This window comes from Triticum dicoccoides, chromosome 5B (assembly GCF_002162155.2).
Source record: "Triticum dicoccoides isolate Atlit2015 ecotype Zavitan chromosome 5B, WEW_v2.0, whole genome shotgun sequence".
In the NCBI taxonomy this organism is placed as follows: Eukaryota; Viridiplantae; Streptophyta; class Magnoliopsida; order Poales; family Poaceae; genus Triticum; species Triticum dicoccoides.
This window is the reverse complement of record NC_041389.1, coordinates 373,602,221-373,624,365: the sequence shown is the minus strand read 5'-3', so window position 1 is coordinate 373,624,365 and position 22,145 is coordinate 373,602,221. Positions and strand designations below refer to the sequence as shown.

General features: G+C 43.1%; 2 protein-coding genes and 1 pseudogene across 2 annotated transcripts; 1 reads left to right on the top strand and 2 right to left on the bottom strand.

Annotated features, from left to right (window-relative positions):
* The first annotated feature begins 7,923 nt into the window (after positions 1-7,923).
* LOC119309235 (CST complex subunit CTC1-like) lies at positions 7,924-16,850 on the top strand. Its single transcript, XM_037585270.1, has 16 exons — positions 7,924-8,997; positions 9,105-9,223; positions 9,297-9,371; positions 9,478-9,553; positions 9,648-9,710; positions 10,095-10,172; positions 10,264-10,464; positions 11,163-11,267; positions 11,986-12,246; positions 12,359-12,682; positions 12,767-13,366; positions 13,436-13,527; positions 14,313-14,508; positions 14,684-14,801; positions 14,935-15,263; positions 15,972-16,850. The coding sequence occupies exons 1-16, from the start codon at positions 7,954-7,956 to the stop codon at positions 16,137-16,139; spliced, it is 3,849 nt and encodes a 1,282-aa protein (XP_037441167.1). The 5' UTR covers positions 7,924-7,953; the 3' UTR covers positions 16,140-16,850.
* Positions 16,851-17,040: 190 nt separating this feature from the next.
* LOC119313210 lies at positions 17,041-17,127 on the bottom strand (annotated as a pseudogene).
* A 45-nt stretch (positions 17,128-17,172) lies between these two features.
* Positions 17,173-20,261, bottom strand: LOC119309233 (RING-H2 finger protein ATL48-like). Its single transcript, XM_037585269.1, has 2 exons — positions 20,057-20,261; positions 17,173-17,556 (listed from the first exon to the last, which is right to left on the bottom strand). Exons 1-2 carry the CDS (start codon positions 20,172-20,174, stop codon positions 17,369-17,371), a joined length of 306 nt encoding a protein of 101 aa, XP_037441166.1. The 5' UTR covers positions 20,175-20,261; the 3' UTR covers positions 17,173-17,368.
* Positions 20,262-22,145: the final 1,884 nt, after the last annotated feature.

Below are 22,145 nucleotides of genomic sequence, written 5' to 3'. Positions count from 1 at the left end.
GAAGAACTTTATCGGTCGAACCGTTATGACAACATACGTTATTCCCTTTGTCATCGGTATGTTACTTACCCGAGATTCGATCGTCAGTATATTCATACCTAGTTCAATCTCGTTACCGGCAAGTCTCTTTACTTGTTCCGTAATGCATCATCCCGCAACTAACTCATTAGTCACATTGCTTGCAAGGCTTCTTATGATGTGCATTACAGAGAGGGCCCGGAGATACCTCTCCGATACTCGGAGTGACAAATCCTAATCTCGATCTATGCTAACCCAACAAACACCTTCGGAGATACCTGTAGAGCATCTTTATAATCATCCAGTTACGTTGTGACGTTTGATAGCACACAAGGCATTCTATCAGGGAGTTGCATAAACTCATAGTTAGAGGAATATGTATTTGACATGAAGAAAGCAGTAGCAATAAAACTGAACGATCATTATGCTAAGCTAACGGATGGGTCTTGTCCATCACATCATTCTCCTAATGATGTGATCTCATTCATCAAATGACAACACATGTCCATGGCTAGGAAACTTAACCATCTTTGATTAACAAGCTAGTCAAGTAGAGCCATACTAGGGACACGGTAATTTGTCTATGTATTCACACATGTATCAAGTTTCCGGTTAATACAATTCTAGCATGAATAATAAACATTTATCATGAATAAGAAAATATAAAACAACAACTTTATTATTGCCTCTAGGGCATATTTCCTTCAGCTGCACCCACCTTCGGTGCACCCACGCAAGAAAATATAGCAAAACATTCCAATAAATTCTAAAACTTTGTGGGAATGATCATCAACAAATGTTATGAGTGCTTACAAAGTTTGGTGGTAAAATGACATTTGAGGAGCTCCGTACAAAAAAGACAAAATTACAAGATCTGCTCAAACAACGGACTTACATTTTGACTAATTTTCAGTGATTTTGTCTTTTATATACAGAGCTCCTCGAACGTTATTTGACCATCAAACTTTGCAAGCGCCCGTAACATTTGTTGATCATCATTTGCACAGAGTTTCAATATATATTTTTTGAAATGTTTTGCTATATTTTCTTGCGTGGGTGCACCGTGGGTGCACCGAGCTGGGGTGTAGAAAACCACTCCCTATTGAGGAAACCTTGACAAATTGGGATTGAGATTTTGCTCTTACCTGTCGGGACTTCTTAATCCCTAAAAAACGAAGATGCGTCTCATTTTATGATGATGATGTCGGGACCTCTTAATCCGCAAATGCTCCTGAGAAGTTACCATCACCTATTACCTTGGATCTCATCACTCTTGGATGCTAGAACATTTAGTTACACAAAGAAATGACAAAAATAAATAAATAAATGCAGCTCCAACCTTTCAAGCATGGAGGCACTCCCTCAAAGAAGATTTGATCCAACTCCGTCACAGAATCAGGAAGAAGCAACGATGCTTGCTTCCAAAGCCCTGGATAGCTTCTAAGTTCTGAATTGCGTTGACAACACGTTGCCCAGAACTAGAATAAGATGATCTCCTCTCTTTATTTGTAGCTAGACTATATAGCTTTTTTTCTTCTTCTTTTGCTCCCTTACTGTTGTAATGTACTCTCATATTACACCTATTGTTGTAGGGTTCAGTGCTTAAAAAAAAGGCATTTATCTCTCTCCAAATAGGCTTTTGCCCCGCAATGGCGAGCTGCTACTGCTACAGCCGCAGCGTCCATCTTGCCGTCAAGAAAAAAAAAATGCTCTTATGCGGATCACCTGCTATGTTCACTCTTTTTCTCAAAGCAAGATTGACTTATTCATCAACAAAATAAGAACGAGCGGCTGGTGATTATCGATTTTCTGTATTTCCCTCCCTCCATGGTTATTCTGCCAAATAGATAGACGCGACAACATCATGTCAAATCAGGGCTGGCATCAACCCGGGTCGCCGTTCAAAGTCACAAAATCAAAATCCGAGGCCTAGAAGTTTCCATTGCCAGTAAACAACAGAGCCCCCTATAGGAGATATCAAAGAGATTCCCCCGGCGACCTATCATCTTTGGACACAAGATTCCGTCGGCCACCAAGCCACCAACGACTCATCACGCAGCGCCAGCCACCAGCTCTCTCTTTTTCTTTAGAATATGGCCTGGCTTTTCATGCTTGTCAACAGCAGCGATTCTCGAGAGACAGGGACACAAGGCCCATACCCCCACTTCTATAGTATCATAGTTTTATCCATGAATTGTGAATGGCTGGTCGTCATCAGCCACACAGAGGGCGAAATGTTCTTGCCTGATGACACCATGCACTCGCCGATATTCCCGTCCACATTTCGGTGTGGTGTGGATAAGTGCTTAACGTGTTCTGGAGGGTAAAACGCGCATAATTGGAGCAGTTCAACAGGGGAAAGCACTCTCCACCTGTTGGTTTGGATTTTTTCTTGACCCTGTGAGAGTTAACAACGGGATGTTTATCTCTAAGTAGTACAACTGGCGTGCCATGCATGTGTTGTGTGGTGATGTATATCCATTCATCCGCATGTGTTTTCCATGGTTACGACTCTAAGTTTTGTTCAACCTGCTAAGTTCAGGGGTGGAATGTAACCAAGTTGGTATGTTCCTCCTGACTCCTGAGGCAAGAAGTTTCATTCAGAAGAAGAAAACAAAGCAGCAGATTAGCTTGGTGACTATGGAATTACATGTCGCCTCTCTCACAAGCATGTTAATTTGACTTTGCCAAGTTCATCTAATGGTTGTCCAATTACACTGGGAATTACAGACGGATCACAGCCTTCAACACGCGAATCTTTTGTAATATAGTCCTACGAGTAGAGGATTTAAACTTCATTTTTGCACAAGATTTTGGTCAGTATACATGTCATGTAAAAATGGGACTAAATAACAAAATATATGCATATGCACCAAGATTCCAGAGCACATAATATATGCATCATTTTCGTTGTTGAGGAAGTATGTGCAGTTTTTTTTCTCGTCGCTCTCTCTCTCTCTCGCTTGTGTTCTTGTCCATGTCGTCGACGTGCGACAAGAAAGCGACAGCCAGGCAAACTTGGGCCCCTCGTCGTGCGAATAAGACGGTGCCTAATAATTTACACTCCGTTGATTTTAGGGTACGCGTCCGGTAAAATTTAATATGTGCCTGTGGATTCAATCGTGTGAGGTGCAGCTGCTTGTGTGGCTTAAGCAGGCAAGAAGGTTCTCTGACGGACCAAGAGTGCAGCTTGTTGCCTTCGCTTGTCGTAACGACACTGGTGAACCAACAGCAACAGGCTGAGCCTCCCGACCTGGACGCTAAGAACCTTGTGGCGAGAGTTTTCTTAAACGACAACGTCTAGATTCTTGCTTAATTACCTTGATAAATTTAAAAGAGTTCCACGCACGGTTGAATTTGGCTGTTGTATTGTGCTATTTTTTCAGCAGCTGTCTGTTAGTGCCGAGGAAGTGAATCAAACCACCTATATACCTATCTATCAAGATGGAAGTGCTGAGGAAATTTGGGGCATCATTGGATGGCCCACGAGCAGTCACTCGATGAAAACATAGATTTTTCCCAAATATGTCTATGACTGATACATGGATTTTTATGCAAAATGTCAAACCAAAACTGCAAGCCCAATAGGAACCTCCGGATCCTAATGTCCCAAAAATTAATGCGGATGGAGCTCTCCTGGCCTGTGCTCATGAAGGTGCATGTAACAATTATGGAAGTTCTTTTTATAGGCCTTGTCAAAGTGGTATCCTGATTCCTGAAGCATCATCTCTGCCTTAATCATGGAGACGTTGGCTGCAAGGATGGAATCTGAAGGGCAAGTGAGGATGGACTTTAAAATATTACGGTGGAGAGTGACTCCCAGGTGATGACCAATCTTTGGCGGGACATATATTTTCACTGATCCGAAATTTCGGCCATCATGGGTGAAATTAAGGAGTCGACCAGGGGTTTCGATAGTTTAATATCTCTTCTTTTTGTGCACAGGCCTTTGAATGTTGCAGCTCATTATGTGCTGAAAATGCTACTGCTGTTGGGCATGGGAGCTTGTGGCTGAACTTTGCTCCATATTTCATTTCTATATGCCTAAAATTCATGATTGTAATCCTACCGTCGAGGAGGAATGAAATGACCCGTTGAACTGCAAAAAAAAACTAATTCTAAGATCCAATGAACACATATACTAAAAATCCTAAGAATTCTTGATTTTTTCCCTAAGAATTCAAATGATCTAGCATTAAAATTCAGAAGTTCCCGGAATTATGTTTATGGCTTCCCGCTTTCCCCAGTCTAAGAGCAACTCTAATAGAGTCGTCATATTTGGGATCATCAAAGGTTATGCAGACGATCGCCAAAACACGTGAAGGCTCAAATGGGTTTTGACAAAGACAGAATCGCCAAAAAGCATCCTGCATAAATTTCTTTCAGATTGGACCCACCTGTCATTGGCTCATAGATTCTTCCCCAGTAATCCTGGATTCAGAAGAACATGTTTGATTCATAGAACACATTCGTAAGCATCAATTTCATTCCTATAAATAGGGCAAAAAATTAGTCATGTTGCGGCTTACATTAATATGAAAACTACTTAATTAAACTACTAACTAGCCTAGAACCAACTACTCATGGCCAAGACTGCATCGATTCCTCGGTGGAGGTGGCGAATGCGGCAATGTGGGCCTCGATGGACCGAAAACTCGCCTCGGTGGCCTGTCCCTTTATCGTCCATGAGTCAGCAGCGGTGACAACATTGCGGGCCTCGGTGGTCTAGGAAAAGGGCCTCGGTGCGCTCGTCCCACAACAGGACGACGGGGGCGGCCGGGCGGGCGCGCTCTCCCAAATCCATCGCTCCCTTTCAACGTCCTACTTTCGGCCCTCGTCCATGATCGCGTCGTACAATTCCAAAACAGGGGCCAGGGGATCCGGCTTCTTATGCTCGCTCTCAACCCAACAAAAGAAGATGCAAGGGTGCTCCTTCTGCTGATGCATTGACAAGGAAGTGGTGGCTTGGAGGTAGGCGAGAGGGGGCTGGGAGACGTCAGAGAGGGGACTGGATAAGGGGGAGAGGGGAGTGCACCAACCTTTTATAAGCCGTCATGGGTGTCATTAAGGGGGTAGCTAGGGAGGGGGGAGGCGGCATGCGGCCATCAAGGAGCGTTTCTCGGTGAGAAATGTGACCACGCTGCGCACACGCCTCCTCCCCGCATGCTCACACACCTCCTAACCTCACAAGAAAGCTAGGAGGTCGCATGACAACATCCCACAGGCCGCCATGGAAATCCAAGGGAGCGCACGCACCATTTAAAGGTCGGGTGATTGACTGTCATGCCCCTCCCCCCTCACTGGTGGTGCATGCGTGGGAGGTCACGCTACTTCAAACCCTGCATCTGGCGCAAGGAGGAAAAAGATAAAACTTTCCTCCCACACCACCAATGTGTTTGGAACGAGCTCCTAACAAGGCCTCCACGACCTCCTAACAAAGGCCTCTACGATCTCCATGTTTGCAGGCTACGAGGTTGTTTTCGGAGCGATACGGCGATCGCGATGCATATGGAGACTCTGTGAGAGTGCCATTTTGTGTGTTGAACCCCTTATTAACAGTTATTATGGCGATTGGGTCTATATAGCGACTCTACTATAATTGCTTTAAGAGCATGGACCAAGTACAGGAGAGCTGTCATATGCCGCTCCCTCCATAATAATCACCAATATGAAGGCCGAAGAGGCAAAACAAAAAGAACACTCTAGCAGAGTCGCTACCCACTTCTCTATTGCATGACTTTTGGAGGCCGTCACAAAAAGAGTGGTTTACCCTCCCTATTTGGAGATTGTTGGTGGCTCGTTTTAGTGCACTCCAAAACCTATTATTGTGTCGTGGCGTGAGTAAAACTTCACCTGCTTCCTCCTCATCACCGCCTCCTTCCGTATTTGAGACGAGCTCATCGCCACAAATGACGAGCTGGAGGGAAGCAACAACTCGAGCTTGTCGCTCCATTGAGGAGGCCGATTGCCAACGCGAGCTTGCCGGCTGGCGAGCCGCTCAACTTCGACGATGGCCTTGACGACGCGCTTCTTTCATCCGACGAGGAGTAGACAGCCTCGACTACTAGCTACTCCCTCCGTTCCAAAATAGATGACCCAACTTTGTACTGGGTCATCTATTTTGGAACGGAGGGAGTAGCTAGCAATGCGAAACAATGGCATGGACTATCTGCAATGCAAATGTCGCTTCTCAATATTTTAAGCCGCAAATTATATGTACATGCGACGAATTTTGTACCTAACTATAAGAACTCCTTTAGTGCTTTGAATGTTGCTTGTTATTAATTCACTTTTGATCGTTGTTTGACGGTTTACAATTAAAATTGGAAGTTTCAAATAAACTATACTTTAGTGACTCTAAATTTACACGTCTCCTCGACAACCTAAAAAAAGGGATTCCGTAAGCGTTTTGGCAACTCCATCAAAGTTGCTTTTAACATGACTTTTGTCCCCTCCAGACTTCACCGACGAGCCCCGTGGACTCGCATCCCCTCTGCCTGTCACTTTGATGTTCGGTGGCAGGAAGGAGAATCCCTGTGCCTACGACCCGGTCAGTAGTTTAGGTTATGGCTTTTAGTCCTCGCAGGTGATGGAACGGAGGGAGTAGCTAGCAACGCGGAACAATGGCATGGACTCTCTCTGACAATGCAAATGTTGCTTCTCAATATTTTAAGCCGCAAATTATACTCCCTCCTTCCATCTATATAGGGCCTAATGCGTTTTTTAAGACCACCTTTGACTATTGACAAGATTAATAGTACATGACATGCACAATGTGAATATTATATCATTGAAAGCTCCTTTCACACACGAATTTAACGATGTGCTTTGTGTAAGTTGCATGTCATATATTATTGCTCTAATATTTGATCAAAGTTAGCCTCGAAAAACGCATTAGGCCCTATATAGATGGAAGGAGGGAGTATGTACATGCGACGAATTCTGTACCTAACTATAAGAACTCCTTTAGTGCTTTGAATGTCGCTTGTTATTAATTCACTTTTGATCGTTGTTTGATGGTTTACAATTAAAATTGAAAGTTTCAGATAAACTATACTTTAATGACTCTAAATTTTCACGTCTCCTCAACAACCTAAAAAAAGGGATCCCATAAGCGTTTTGGCAACTCCATCAAAGTTGCTTTAACATGACTTTTGTCCCCTTTAGACTTCACCGATGAGCCCCGTGGACTCGCATCCCCTCTGCCTGTCACTTTGATGTTCGGTGGCAGGAAGGAGAATCCTCGTGCCTACGACCCGGTCAATAGTTTAGGTTATGGCTTTTAGTCCTCGCAGGTGCGGCACTTGGACAAATGACGACACCTCTTCGTCGAGTTTGTCTTCCAGGTTTCAGTCCTCCTCGAGTTCATCCATCTGAACATCGTCGACGGAGCTCCGACGTAGATTCTTGTCGTCTCCGGGGCGGTGAGGTGAGGTTAGGTTTTCTCATCATGTGGCGAGATTTGGTATCAGATGCTTCATATCTATGCAAGGGTTCAACGCGACGATTGCAGCTCCATGGTGCCGTCCTCAGGGGCACTTGCACGAAGACTTCTTCACTGTCATCGACAAGGTAAACCGAATTCGACAGGGGAGTGACGCCTCAGTGGTTTGTTCTGGCAGCGGTATTGGTTGCTCAGTGGTCTCGAAATCTTGATGTAATTTTTATTATGTTTAGATGCTTTGCACTTTTAATGAACTTTTTTCTTTTGAGGGAACACTTTCGATGAACTTTTATAATAGTCGTCTTTCCAAAGAAAAGAGTTTCTTTTTAAAACGGTGAACGTGAGGTCAAGCTCATTTGACCAGTCAATCCCACGATCAAGTGGGGCCCACGCCGCCACTCGACTCCTCGTTCTCGGTTTCACTTCCCGCCTACTCATCTTCTCTTCTTTCCAAACCCACATCCCTCCAGTCCAATCTCCAATCCCTAACCATGGAGCCGCCGCCGGAGGCATCCACCCCTCGCCGGCTCGCCGTCGCCGACCTCCTCCGCCTCCGCCGCCCCACCACTGGTGCATCTTCCCTCTTTCCCCCCTCTCCCTCTCATTCCTCCGCCGCCTCCACCTCACAGCCCCGCAAAAAGCCTAAGCTCTCCGCCACGAATCCTGCCCCTACCACCGCCCCCTTCGCGCCAATCCCACATCCCGTCCTCCTCGCCGGCACCCTCTCCCTCCCTTCCGCCGACGCCTGCCGCAACCACTGCCTATCCCTCACCGACCCCTCATCCGCCGCCTCTGTCTGCTGCTACCTCCTCGATTTCGACCCCGCCGTCATCGGTCGCGAGATTCTCGTTCTCGCCTGGAACTACCTTCCCTCCGTCCGCCAACACGAAGCCGGCGTGCTCGAGGCAGTCCGATGGCGCCTGGCAGAGGCGCCCGGTCCTGTCCCTGTCCCCGGCCCTAGCTTCCTTGCAGCGATCCCGCTTAATTCCGTGGACGCTGAGCCTGCTTTACCCACCCGCGGCCGCGTTTTTGGGATGGTGAGGTCGGTGAGCGTGGTGTTCAGTGTCCCGCATGCCACACAGAAGAGTGACTTGGTCGGGTTTATAGCGGAGATGATGTGCTGTGGGTGCCGCCAGTGCAAGCTCTCACAGCCAGAATCTGACCGCGGTCACAAGTTTGAGATGGAGAAGTTTGTATACTTTGTGGATCTGGCAAGCAGGTGGCGGCCCGTGCTGGCGCGACTGATTGGCAGGCCGGTTTCTGTCACGGGGCTGAAGAAAAAAATGGTCTCCGTTGGGAAGAAGGGCTCGTACACCATGTTGGTGTCATCAACGGCAACAATGGTGTCATGGTGCCCATCTTATGTGGGCGTTCCACCATTGGATGAGTTGCCAGGGAAGTGCAGTGGAGTGTACACTGGGGTAGTCTCTGGAATCCACATGCAGGGTATGTTGGTTGAGCTGGATGAGATCGTGTGGCTGCTAATTGATGATAAGCGGCTCGTGCCGTCACATTCTCTTCGAGTTGGTGCTGTTGTATGTTGCTAATTTGCAGTTTTGAACTTTCGTTTGCAATTTTTTCATAATTTTTTATTAAATAACTTCAAATGCCAGTGTGTGTGACTGTTCTGGTTCTTTTGTAGATTTCTGTGAAGAAATTCCGAGTGGTTCGTCTAAATTTTGCTTGGACGACAGTTGTTCTACTTGGAACATGCAGTAAAACTAGCATTACTATAAATGCTTTCTCTGTGGTGGACTCGAAGTAAGATGCGACTTTTGGCATATCAGCATCATATGTTACTGGCATCACTCAACAGTTTTTGCTGTTGGTGCAGATGTCATACAAGAGCAGAGAATAATGGTCTTCTGGGCAAGTCTGTTAACTTTTTGGAGCTGCCCGGTAAATTTTGGTATGAATTTATGATAGTTCTACTTCTGCATGATATGTTTACCATGATTGAGAAGGGGCATATTTGTTCTCATGGTATGGTCATCTTTTTTTCCATCATTTTACAGGATGTTACTTCTGACATCATGCTTTAAACAGAAATTCAAGTTAGATTCCAAGAAAGAGATCTGGGGGTCAAAAAATGTAACTTTGCTAACTGGAGTAAATAGCATATTACCCCATTGCATTTCCTTCTAATTTATTTAACTTAATCTCTTGAACTGCAAGGTACCAACAGAAGCAAGGATTGGTTCACACCTATGCTGCTAAAGTTCCCTCTTCAAAGGGTTTTGAACCTCAGGCAAGCTCATTAGTACTACATGTCTTTCAAATAACGAGTAAATAAATGTAGTGTTGCTCTGTTTTGCATGTACAACCTCCGTCCCAAAATATAAGAACGTTTTTGACACGAACATTGTGTCAAAAAAGTTCTTATATTTTGGGACGGAGGGAGTACATAACAGCTGTTTGGTTCACAGTGTAAAGTAAACTAGTCCAACTTTTTTATTGCCTTTCAAAAGACACAATATATATTTGCTCTGCTAACCTTTCAGTCTCATCATAATATTTCCCCCTGAAACATATATAAAGGATGTTTGTAGACTAAACGGTCTTTCGGGAACCCTTTCTCATTGTTTAAAATCTATTTTCGGTGTGGATTGCTTACCTGAATCTGGTTGCGCAGCATGATTTCCTTATGAAATTCTGCAATCATGATTGTGGCGGTTCAAGCACAGGATCAAAATTGGAAGCTTGTAAATTGGTAATAGTTTCTCCTTTTACTGTACACAGTATGCACGAAACTAAATTTTGTTTTGGTTTTGTTTATTCACTTACCAATTATTTTTGGTTAGGCAATACCCTTCGCCAATTTTATCTGCAAGGTGGAATCATTGTGGATATCAATGATGCTCAGATTTTGGAATGACACGGAAGAGCTGGGCAAGAACCTGGGATCTAACCAGTTTCTATGTGGTGGGGTTTCCCATCCTGGTACCAGCAGAAGGATAATTTCAACTGGTGATCTGGGCCTTGTATTAGTGGGATGCATGAAGGTCACTTTTAAGAATTTATGGCATCTTCTTAAAAAATAATCATATTGTTTTTTTTTCAGTCCATCTGTCATTGTAACGTACCAGAAGTAAAATTCATGTCACCAATTGGAGGTGAAAACTCGCTTAATTTTGATAGATGAACACTCATATTTTGCATTTGTTGTGGCATCCTGGAAGCTTGTCATAAACTGTCCATGTATTATTGTTGGCAGATGCTTTTACTTTTGCAGGCTTATTATTGAATGTAATTTGCTTGCAGACAAGTTTATAAACATATTATGTCAATTGATTTGAGGATGCCATGTTGCCAAGTGTCATTTTGTTTTTAGACTTTTGAATGTATAAGGCTGGGAGATAGTAAATGTCTTTCAGTTTCAACTTCCCACAAGGCTTTCTGAAATAAAGATGTGGCTTGTAGATGGACTTTGCCTTTCATTTTGGTTAGCCTAGGCTTGTTTTTGTTGCTGTTTTTCCCTTTCCTTTTCTTTCTTTGGTTGCGTTGTGAGACCCACGTCATCTTGATGCTTTCTTCTAATACAAAATGAAATGCACTTGGGGTCTTCTTTGAGGAAAAAAACAAGTTGTTTTTTAATTGTACAAACTGCAGAAGTTAGTTGTGTAGATTACTTGGTTTCATGACCTAATGTTAAGATCTTGGATTTTGATGCACTTGCTGACCATGTCTTTGATGCATACAGATGTCCTCACTGCCATTGAGGCTGCAGCTGGTTGATGACACAGGATGTATAGATGTTATTATACCTGATCTTCCGCCAAATGTTTGCATGAATGGCATCTATGAGGTGATTGTCATAATTTACTGTATGCCGTGATTTAAGTCAGTTATCGATTGGCTTCATCAAATTAACATTTATGGTACTAACTTGAATGTCAGAACTAAGACCTTAGTACCTTACTGTTAAGAAATAGTACGACACATGTTATAGTATGAATAAAACTCTGTTCTGTTCAATTTTTTTATAATTCTTTTCTGTAATAGAATAACTCGTATAAATACAACTTATGGGATTTTGCCTAGAAATCATGAAGCATCAACCTGCCTAATCAAGGTCAAGTGCTCAAATCATTCAAGCTCTAGGAGTTTTTTTGGCACATATTTGTTGGTTTAACTTTCCGTACAGTGTTGCCAGTAAACTGAGATGAATAGTATGTACAGTTTGATGGGAAACTCATGTTCACAAGATTATATAATTTTATAAATTAGAAGTCTTGCATAGTGTGGCAGAATAACTCATACTAAATTTCTCAGTAACTCCTAGCATTTACAGTTTTTGTATTTGTGTTGGCTGCACTAACGTTTTTCACATTTATGTAATCTGAAATGAAAAAGTATAGTGGAAATGGTGCTACTGGTCTTCCTCCACAATTAGCATTTTGAGCTTGTTAGGCTTTTTATATGTTCTGCTTTGTGCTAAATAAACTACATAGCTAATTTAACATTGTTCTCAACCATTTTATTGTGCTATATGTTCAGCATCTGACTATCCTATTGCCACCCAGATAAATGATTGCAAATTAGTCCTTGAAGGCCCAGTGGCATACCTAGATCATTATGGTGTTGCTGATCCACTATCCTGTAAGGCTGTGTTTCAGCAGCTCTCGTACCGAAAAAGAGTGCATCATCTCAAGATCTACCTTATAGTCCACTGGAGTGAATTAAACCACATTGGCCCTCCCTCCCGAATTCCTTTGCAAACTAATAACGCCGCCAGGCTGTTCCACCTTGTGAAAGTGTCGCACATTTTCCCCTCAGTCAATAATGTGAGTAAACTTTTTTTGCATTCTGCTGATAATCTTGGTGTTTTTAGCATCATCATGCCCACAATTAGTGACTAACTGACTGTGTTCTCATTATGTCATTTTGCTATTGCAGTTTCAGCATAAGAACATGCCAGGGTCTGGCCTGTATGCTGAGGGTGTGATAGTGCCATACAATTTAAAATTTGCTGATCAAGATGCCGAGAGCTTTAAAATGGCAAGCACTCGTTCACGTTCTGATTCGAAACTGTCTATGGAGAAACCATGTCACATTCCATGCTCCCTAAGCTTCGGAACTACCAGTCTTTCTGGCAATCTTGTGTCTAGCTATCCCTGTGGGTCAGATGGTACTGTTCTAATCGATACCGTTGGTGAAGAACGAGGTTGCCCATCAAGGATCTTATTGGAGTTCAAGGAGGGGTGTTCGTTTAAGTACCAGGTATAGTCTTTATGACGAAGCTTGCTTTCAACATTTAACCTTAATATATAGCTACAATTACTAAATTACCTGATGAAACAACAGTTTCTGCGGATTGGTGGCTACTATCTTCTCGAATGCCCCACTGATAGTTTGAGGTTTGCCATAAAAGGCTGTGGATGTTTTCAAGGTGGTAAAGTTTCACTGGATTCTCAAGATATAATTTGGAGCCTTGCCATTACCTTTAATGGCAATATAAACGTCAAGCAGGGTATTGTAGATCAGTCTATCGGAGTTTCTTCATTGGGAGTGAATGAGCCATTATCCAAAAATACCTTCCACAATGAGATAAAATTACTACAGTCGTGGAATGACTTTTGTCAATATTCGGATTTTCATTTGAATTTTTATTGTGAAGCAGTGAGCGAAAAGATGAAAGTATATGACATCATGTGTTATGTATTGAATGGATTGGGCTCTTACTCAATTGAAGTTATTAGTGTTTCTTCATGCATCGAAATTATGATGCATAAAAAGTCTTTTGGTTCTTCTAATTTGCAAAGTCAAAAACTTGTTCAAGGAGATTTAATATCATTTCATGGGAAAGTAGAAAATATCCATTCACATGACTTTAAGGAGCGAAGATTTGTGCCTGGTAACGACAAGCGAAGTATATGTATCCATGTTGCTGATGATAATCAAACGGTAATTGACTAGGTTATAATTTTCAATTAGTGCTTAGTTTGGCATTCAATTTAATGGCATTCATTGCAGGTGCGTCTCTCTGGATACTTAAGCAAACATTGTTATCCCATTGGCATAGGACCAGGGGCAGCAGTGACATTCCACCGCGTCCTCTTGACACAGTGTGTTGTGCTCCTTTCATTACTGGTTTACCATTAAATTTTATATTTCATTATCATGTTGATAGTACTGATGGTCTGTCCACATAATGTTAAATTGTGACTGGATTGTAAGAACAACATGCCTTGTGTCCTGCAAATTTGAAATGACATATTTTAAGCTTTCTAAATCTTATATTTCATTTTCATGCTAAGTTAGCTGTAAACAAAATGTCTTACGTAGAGTTATATCTATTGCTTGTATATTTGACGTTGGGACTTGGATGACAAAAAAGGGTCTCTGCATTTGCATGATTTCTACTAGAGGTTAAGCTGAGGATGTCCTTGATAGAGTGGTGTTGTGCTCTATTACCAGTAGAAAAGGATGCATCTTTTATTTGGTTTTTGGGAGGGTGGTCATTAGGTAACCAATGATTTTACTTTTAATTATTTGTAAGGGAAGTAATCTGTGTAGAATGGGAAATGCTATATGCAGGAACTTGATATGCAGCTAATGTGAAGCCTGATCTGAATTTTAGTGTAAAAGACCTATTTATTGACAACTGCTAAAATAATTTCGTACATTATTCTTCCAAACACATGAAGTTAATTTGTCAAGTCTCTTGTTAAATGTGATGAATTATAATTATAATTGTTAATTCATCTTGCTATTACTGATAATAGAGATTATGGCCTGTCCACATTGTGCTAAATTGAAACCGAATCTTAAGAAATGGCGCAACCTACTTTGTGTCCTGCAAATTTAAAAAGACATCTTTTTTGCTGTCTAATTTTTTTTCTGGCTACAGCCGTGAAATACTTTTAACCCCAGTAACATACATTGAAGTTACATCCATTGGTCATATTGAAGTGAATAGAGAACGTGCCACTTCCCCACTCATGCCTGGTGGCTTAAAGGATGGCTCACTGAGCACAGTTTCACTTTGTCTGCTCTCACATCAGAAGCATTTTAAAGACTGTACGCCCATGCGATTCCACTGCAGGGTAGGTTATATTCTGCTTTTATTTTGCCCATGTATAGGTCTCAGTTGCACCACCTCTTAATCGTTGTTGGGTGCATTGAAGTTTGACAAACACTGAATGATTATAGTTCAGATATTGTTTGTGACATTCATGCTCAATCATTCTCGCACTTGACTTCTCATTTTTGTTAATACAGGTAGTTAGTGTCCATTTCTTGGTGTTGGACAGTTGTTTAAATGATTCTCAAATTTCGGAATCAGTTAACCAGGGTAAAATACCAAAAGTACAAGTTCCACTAGCGGGGTTTATTGTTGGTAAGAGGAGCAGGCCAACTCTATTATTTCTGCAACAATATCGTAAATTCAAATCTGTTATTTTATCCAAAGGGATGTTTTGCTTTTCTTTTATACATTAAGCATCATCATAACATGTTCTGCTTTTTAACAGATAATGGAACATCTTTGTGCTGTTGCTGGGCCGATGATGCAAGGGCTGAACTTTTGCTTAGGCTGCAGGAAATTGCCATTCTAGATGCTTCTGTTAATTTGAAGTGTTCAAAAGATAGAAACAATGCAAAAATACAACGGACTCTCGGTTCTTGCCTAGAAAAAATGATGAAGAAGCACAAAAAAGTCATTGTGAAAAACTATGGAATTCCTCCCGACATCTCTTGTCGAGACTTGGAATTATTATCTGATGTTGGTAGTGTCTTAAGTAGCCTGGAAGAGGAACTTTTGAAATTTATCGTCCTCAATGCCTGTCGGAATGGAACTATGGTGAGTTCATGTTTCTTTTATCAAGTGAACGTTAGAACTTTGGTTGAGCTTTCATCAATTGCATATGTTATCTAGCAAAGAAATTATATTATACTTTATATATAGGCATAATGACATTGTACTACTAACATTGCTGTGGACCATTATACTCTAGGAACAGGAAGCTGTTGTTTGTGTAGCCAGTCTGTTGGTTGTGAATTTTATGGATCAACTAGATGTACTCCGCATGTTGTTGTGGGAATGTTTTGCAATATATTTCAGTGAAAACTGAAGAAACACATGATTTGTTGTATTTGATTATCGTATAATTGTGAAATATTTAATAAATATAAATAACATAATAGAATGAAAAATATCATGCATATTTGCATGTTGTGGTGGCCTTTTTCTTATGCATGGTTGCATGTTGGGGTAGGCCTTTTCCCATATATGTTTGCATGTTGAGGTGGCATGCTTGCATGTTGAGAGAAATATGTTAGTGGGGGTTAGCTATTTCGATATACAAAGATACAAAGATTAGTTCAATCATGCCAGATACTTTTATATGTGTTATGGTCTGTCTTTCTTCCTAACAACTTAGAAAGTTGTTGCTTTTTTTTACTGTAAGTTGCTGCATTTGTTGCTCGGGTGTTGAATGAGTGAATCTACTGTTACTCTTCTAGGATTGCTGGAACGAGTGCCGTTTAATGAGTTATAACACCTTTGCAGAATATTATCGCATCAGCCCTTGAAGAGAATGCAATAAATGGATCAAATGTCGAGCTTCCTGATGTATATCCAGCGCACAACATGCAGAATTTCTGGGTTAATGAAATAGTTCAAGTGGATCCTTTGGAAGAGGCCCGGAGACTGTATGCCAGTTTGGAAAACAGATGATGTTAATTGCACAAGTGAATCTTTGAGATACTCAGGTCCCTCATAATAATTTGTGAAGAACGCATGAGCGGCGAGCAGTCCACTGGGTTAATACCCAGTCATAGTCCACTGGGTCAATACCCAGTCATATCTCCTGTATTTTGCCCATCAGGGTGGTGGCATCCAGTCTGGCGGTACATGTTCTGGGCTGCATATTCCGTCTGCAGGTATACATGGAGAGCCATGTGGTCATGCAAGTTATAGATGATTCTTTCTGGTGGAAGGCGACATACGACTGAACTGACAGATGGGTGGGTTATGTAAAGCTGATTCCATTCTTCAGGCTTGTGCATATATGTGGATCTGTTTTGTCGTTGGAAGATGACATTTGATGAGATCCCATGGGTAGGGTTTCTTTTTGCTGGTAGTCAAGTGTTTTGTATAGTCGGGCTGGCAATTGCCAGATTATTATGGCAAATGAAGTGTTGTATAGTTGGATATTTGTTATGCTCATTGTTACTCCCTCTGTTCCAAAATAGATGACTCAACTTTGTACTAGAGTAGTTGTTACTGTAACCTACACCCTTGCTCTGCACTGAAAAACTTAACAAAAGTTTTGATGAAGCGTGGATGTGGTCTGCACCTTTTGAACTTGAGGTGTATCATTTGGATGACGAAGCGTGACTGAAGGAGCGTCTGTATTTTAATTTCTGTTTAACGGTGAATGCATTTCTTCCATTTTGCTGATATAACTGATACCAATGCATTGTTCATCATCATCTGTCACCAGCTCATTCCTAAGGGCTGGGTGCACCAAAGGAATTCCTACTGATGGCAAAACTAGTGACAATTTCCATTGAACACCACCATGATGAACAGAAAGAACACAGCAATGTCATCCCATTGTGTTCAGCTGCGGTGCAAGAGGAAAATATTTATGTGTCATCCTTGCGTAGGGAACATGCTAATCTTCTATCCTTCCAGTTTTATCAGATGTCCCCTGAGGAACAAAAGAAACACCTGACTGCAGAACACAAGTAGCACACAACTGAGGTGGAGTCAACGAAGAAAAAGATTTATTCTTAAGCCCGGAGATTGAGCCAAAATTACTTCTAGTTAGAAACCACATGAGCGTGAATGACAATAGTTAATCCCCAGGACCGAGAGGCGATCGAACAGCAGAGCCCCAGGTGAAACTTCAGTACATAAGATATGCCAATTCGTACACCATAACCACTATTCAGTCAAGTTCATGGGCTAGACCCTTTCTTGAACAGCTTGATTTGGTCACCATAGTAGTATGCGCTGCCGACCATCAGAGCAACTGTCACACCTTGAGCAACCACACGGGCCCTCATCAGCTTCTGACCCAGCCGAGAATTCCCGTACCGGAAGCTGACCAGGCCAGCTGTCAAGACGCCCGCAGTGACCAATGCACCTGAAATAGAAGGTAGGGTTACACACTCAAGAACAAAACAAGGTACATAGATACATTAGCACCCCCAGTAGTCTATCCCCACCCAAGTTTCCATTTGCTTTGGCATAAGTAGAACACATCAAAGGGCAAACATAAAACAATGTTATACTTAATGTTCAATCCGGAAAACCGACGCCATTATGCACTCAGCATGTACATACAAACAATAAACATGATTGCAGGATCCAGAATATGCAGCTTCACATAAAATTTTGAAATTTTGAATTAGATTTGAGCAAAGCAAGATATGAGAAGATCAGAAGTGTTTTGGAAGCTATTAGGACTTGCTAGTACTAATCATTTAAAACAATACACTTCCACATAGCTGACATATAATTTTTATTCTATAATTAACAACCCCTTGAAGAAGCTTCAAGCGTCATATATAAGCCAAAGTAATCCTTATGACTGTCAGGCAGTTAGGCTTTGTTAAATTTATAAGGGCATCTCAGCTTCAAAGTGAATGCAGGATATGATGCTTAAGAGGAGTGTGATTCACAGGGTAATGCACATCCTCCTTTTAATGCATGCCTTACGAAACCTTTTATCCCAAACAAGTTGGGGTAGGCTAGATATGAAACCCTTTCACGAGGACTTCCCAGGAGGTCACCCATCCTAGTACTACTCTCGCCCAAATGGGTTTCATACCCAAAAGACTGGCTAGTTTTTACGTTGGCTCGCCAAGCCTATCACAACCCTTAGATATGAAACCCTTTCACGAGGACTTCCTAGGAGGTCACCCATCCTAGTACTATTCTCGCTCAAATGGGTTTCATACCTATGGGACTGGCTAGTTTTTACGTTGGCTCCCTTAAACATCTATCTTTATTCCATAAGCACAGCATATCAACTGCATCTGTCCTACATTGACTGAAGTTCACATAGTCTATCTTTGGCACAGTGAGCCTGATTTTCCTTGACTATCCCACCTATCTCATTTCATTTCCACCAAATAGTTCAATAGTCACACCATTGCCTCTTTTCTGATACACCCTAGCAACAGTAGTAAGTAACGATATACTTCCACAGCTGCACATATTAAGAACATTAAATGTAGAAGCCAAGTTGCTTCTCCCCTGGCTCAGAAAAAAGAGGAACTTGAGAAGCCAACTTTATAAGATCACAAACATATGAACCGTCCGAAAATCAAGGTCATGAGTCTCTTGGACATGTGCTGTGCTGATTTCTCAGCATTCTTGACGCACATCTGAAGTGAGCTAGTTCAGCTGAGCTGAACTCTCTGGGCTCAGCATATCTAGACTACTACCTCACTGAGATAAGGGTGAACTACCCATGAGCCGTGCACGGCAATATGCTAGCACATTCGACCGCAAAGTTCTGTACTAGAGAATGCAGTTCTGGTGTGTTGGTTGATTCAGTTCCTCCCTGCGTGTTGGAGCTGACCAAAAACGATTGTAATGCCGTGACTTAATCTATATGAGTGTCGTGTTCTAAAAAAATATACAACACAAAGCAGCTGATACACACAATGCACATCTAGAATGACAAACTATGATTATCAGTCGGTGATTAATAGACAGCCACCCATTATCAGTCGGTGATTCATAGACAGCCACCAAGAACAAATTGTTATTTTTAAGTTAATCTGCTACACCGATACCAAAGTTACTCTAATACTCCAGTCTGTATCTAATCCACCATAAATCTGAAGTGTGTATGTTGCCCATGGAATGGGAAATGTGATAATTGCCCACGAATTCAAGTCAAACTCTCAAATATCACAGGATATTGCCCTCATGCTAATGAAATCCAAAGCTCCAACGGGTCACAAAAATAAAGGTTTCGACAGATAGCTACTGAAGCAGGATGTCGAGACTCGAGAGTATCATCCCAACTACTCCCTCTGTTCCTAAATATAAGTCTTTCTAGAGATTTCAATATGGACTACATACGGATGTATATAGACATAGTTTAGAGTGTAGATTCACCCATTTTGCTCCGTATATAGTCCATATTGAAATCTCTAAAAAGACTTATATTTAGGAATTGAGGGAGTAGTTTCTATTTTCACCATCTCTTCACAGTTTATAAGGCAGTTCACAGTTAATAACAAAAAACTGACTAGGTATCATGATTTACAGAAGTACTGTATATTACCAGCACAGTTTAGCAAGATAGTCATCATTCAGTCTTACACGACATGGCACCATTTAACTCTTCACAGCTATTCTTTTATGAACCCCAAACTAGTTTTTTCTTGACCCCAGCACCACTAAAATAGCACACACGATCCTTGATAACACTAGCCATAGATTCGTCACTCTCCATCCACGCCCAAAGATCCCAACAATCACTGTCCTAACATCGTAAAACAGGAACTCGAAATCTGGCCCGTAACTCCGAACCCAGAAAGTGACCCGGCCGAACCTACGACGAGGCGATCGATCGATCCACGATCCTGCCACTCTATAACATAGCGAGGGACGCGCGCGGGGCGTACCGATGGGGACGAAGGGGTTCTTGACGGGCTTCTTCCCCTCGAACGGGAACTCGTCCAGCTGCGGCATCGGCGGTGGCCGCGCGCTGCTTCCTGCGGCGGCGCCGGAGCCCTTCTCCATTCGCGTGGCCCGGGAGGCTGGGGAGAGGGGGAGAAGGGGAGGACGCTTTCCCGAACAGCGGTTTGCAGGCAGGAGAAGGAGCAGTCGGCCGCCGGTGGGTTCCGCCGCTCTTTGGATGGTCAGGGGTGATTGTAGGGCCGTTCGATTGGGATCCGAGGGTGCCGGTTGTTTGGGGTTAGTCGGGAAAAGGGAAACGTGTATGTGGTGTCAGACGTGCCAACCGAGCTGGTGCCTGGTGGAGCCCGGAGGGATTTGACCTTTCTCTTTTCTTTTCAGTTTTTGCTAATTCTCGTTTATCTCGAGTCTAGAAAAACTCAACCGTGGGGCTCCTTGATTCAAAGGATTTTCTTTAGGATTGGATCCTTGGTCATTTTTGCTATGTTGGTCATTTGATTCGCATGATTGAAATCCTTTTTTTTTCTTAGGACGGATCTCCACTCTACTTTGAAGGAAAATTTCAAACCTCTTGATAGAATTCTGTTGTTTCTTTTGTGTTGTCAAACATCTTTTGATCCAAATTCATGTAGTGTTCTAAGCTATAGGATCAAGTGGACACGCCACTTGAATCATGCGTTTCTTTCTTTCTTGTAATTTTAGAATCCTATGAAAAAAAAGGCTTAAAATTCACATCATCGTCAAAAAGAAAGAAAAATAAGATTTACATCTTTAAAGGTGTGCGACTTGTAAACATGTTACCTGAAAGTGCAAATGATTGAAGGGCCAATTTCAGTTCTGCCCCTAACTTGAACCCACTACTCAGTTTTGCCCCTAATTTTTGGGTATGCTCAGTTTTGCCCCTCTGCCGTTAGTGCCATCTATGGAAATGCCCCTCCGAGCCGTTACCGTCCAGTCAAAGGGCGTTGACCGTTTTCTGGGCGTCTACTGGACATTTTTGCCCCTGGAAAAAAATAAAACAGAAATTAAAAAATAAAAGAGAAAGGACACGCTTACCTTTTGGCCCAGGACGGCCCAGCGAGGCCAGCCCACTGGCTGGTCATCCTCCCCCTCTGCCAAGGCCGAGGGCATGTCGCTCACGTGCTCACCTGAGCATCGCCGCTCCCGTGGCCAATGTCGTCGAGAGGCCGCACCACCATGTCCCCGATGCCCGCCGTCAAGCTGGGAATCACCACGCCAAAGATTGAGATGTCGGGTGCCCTTCAACTTCTCAACCGAAGCCATCTCCGCCGGATCTGTCCATCGGCCGCCATCTTCGATTCGCCGTCGTCCGTGATCCCCTGACGCTAAGTTACCGTTCCTGAGATCCATATGTCATCGTGGATCTTCCAGACAACTCGCCGATGAGCTCCTCTTCGTACAGCCCCCTCCTCACGGCACCTCGCTCCGGCGGCCGTAGACGGGGTACATGTGCTCGCCATCGGGCCTCGGGAGTCCTTTCTACCACTCTGGCATGCACCCGGTGAGGCCTTGTTCCCAGTGCCTTCTATCCCCTCTCCCCCGTGCCTTCCAGCCCCTCTGCCACCATGCTTCGACCGGCACCGCCGCTAGCCTCGGCCATGGCCGACACTTCGGCCGTCCCTGCTCGTCCTGCCACTTCAGTTCGAGTCCGAGCAAGCCCAGGCATGCGCGCAGGATGAAATCAACGCCGTTTTGGTCGCCGGACAGGGCTCCCATGCCCTCTGCCGTGGCTCGCCGGCGGCTTAACGCCGATGGTTTGAGTTTTTTTTCTGTGATGGGTCCACATGTAAGTGAGTGAGAGAGTGGATATGGTTTTTATTTTTGTTTTTCTTTAGTGGGTCCCACCTGTAAGTGACACATGTAGTCAGGGGCAAAATGTCCAACAAACGCCCAGATAGCGGTCAACACCCTTTGACTGGACGGTAACGGCTCGGAAGGGCATTTCTATAAGTGACACTAACGGCAGAGGGGCAAAACTGAGCATACCTAAAAATTAGGGGCAAATCTGAGTAGTGGGTTCGAGTTAGGGGCACAGATGTAAATGTCCCATGATTG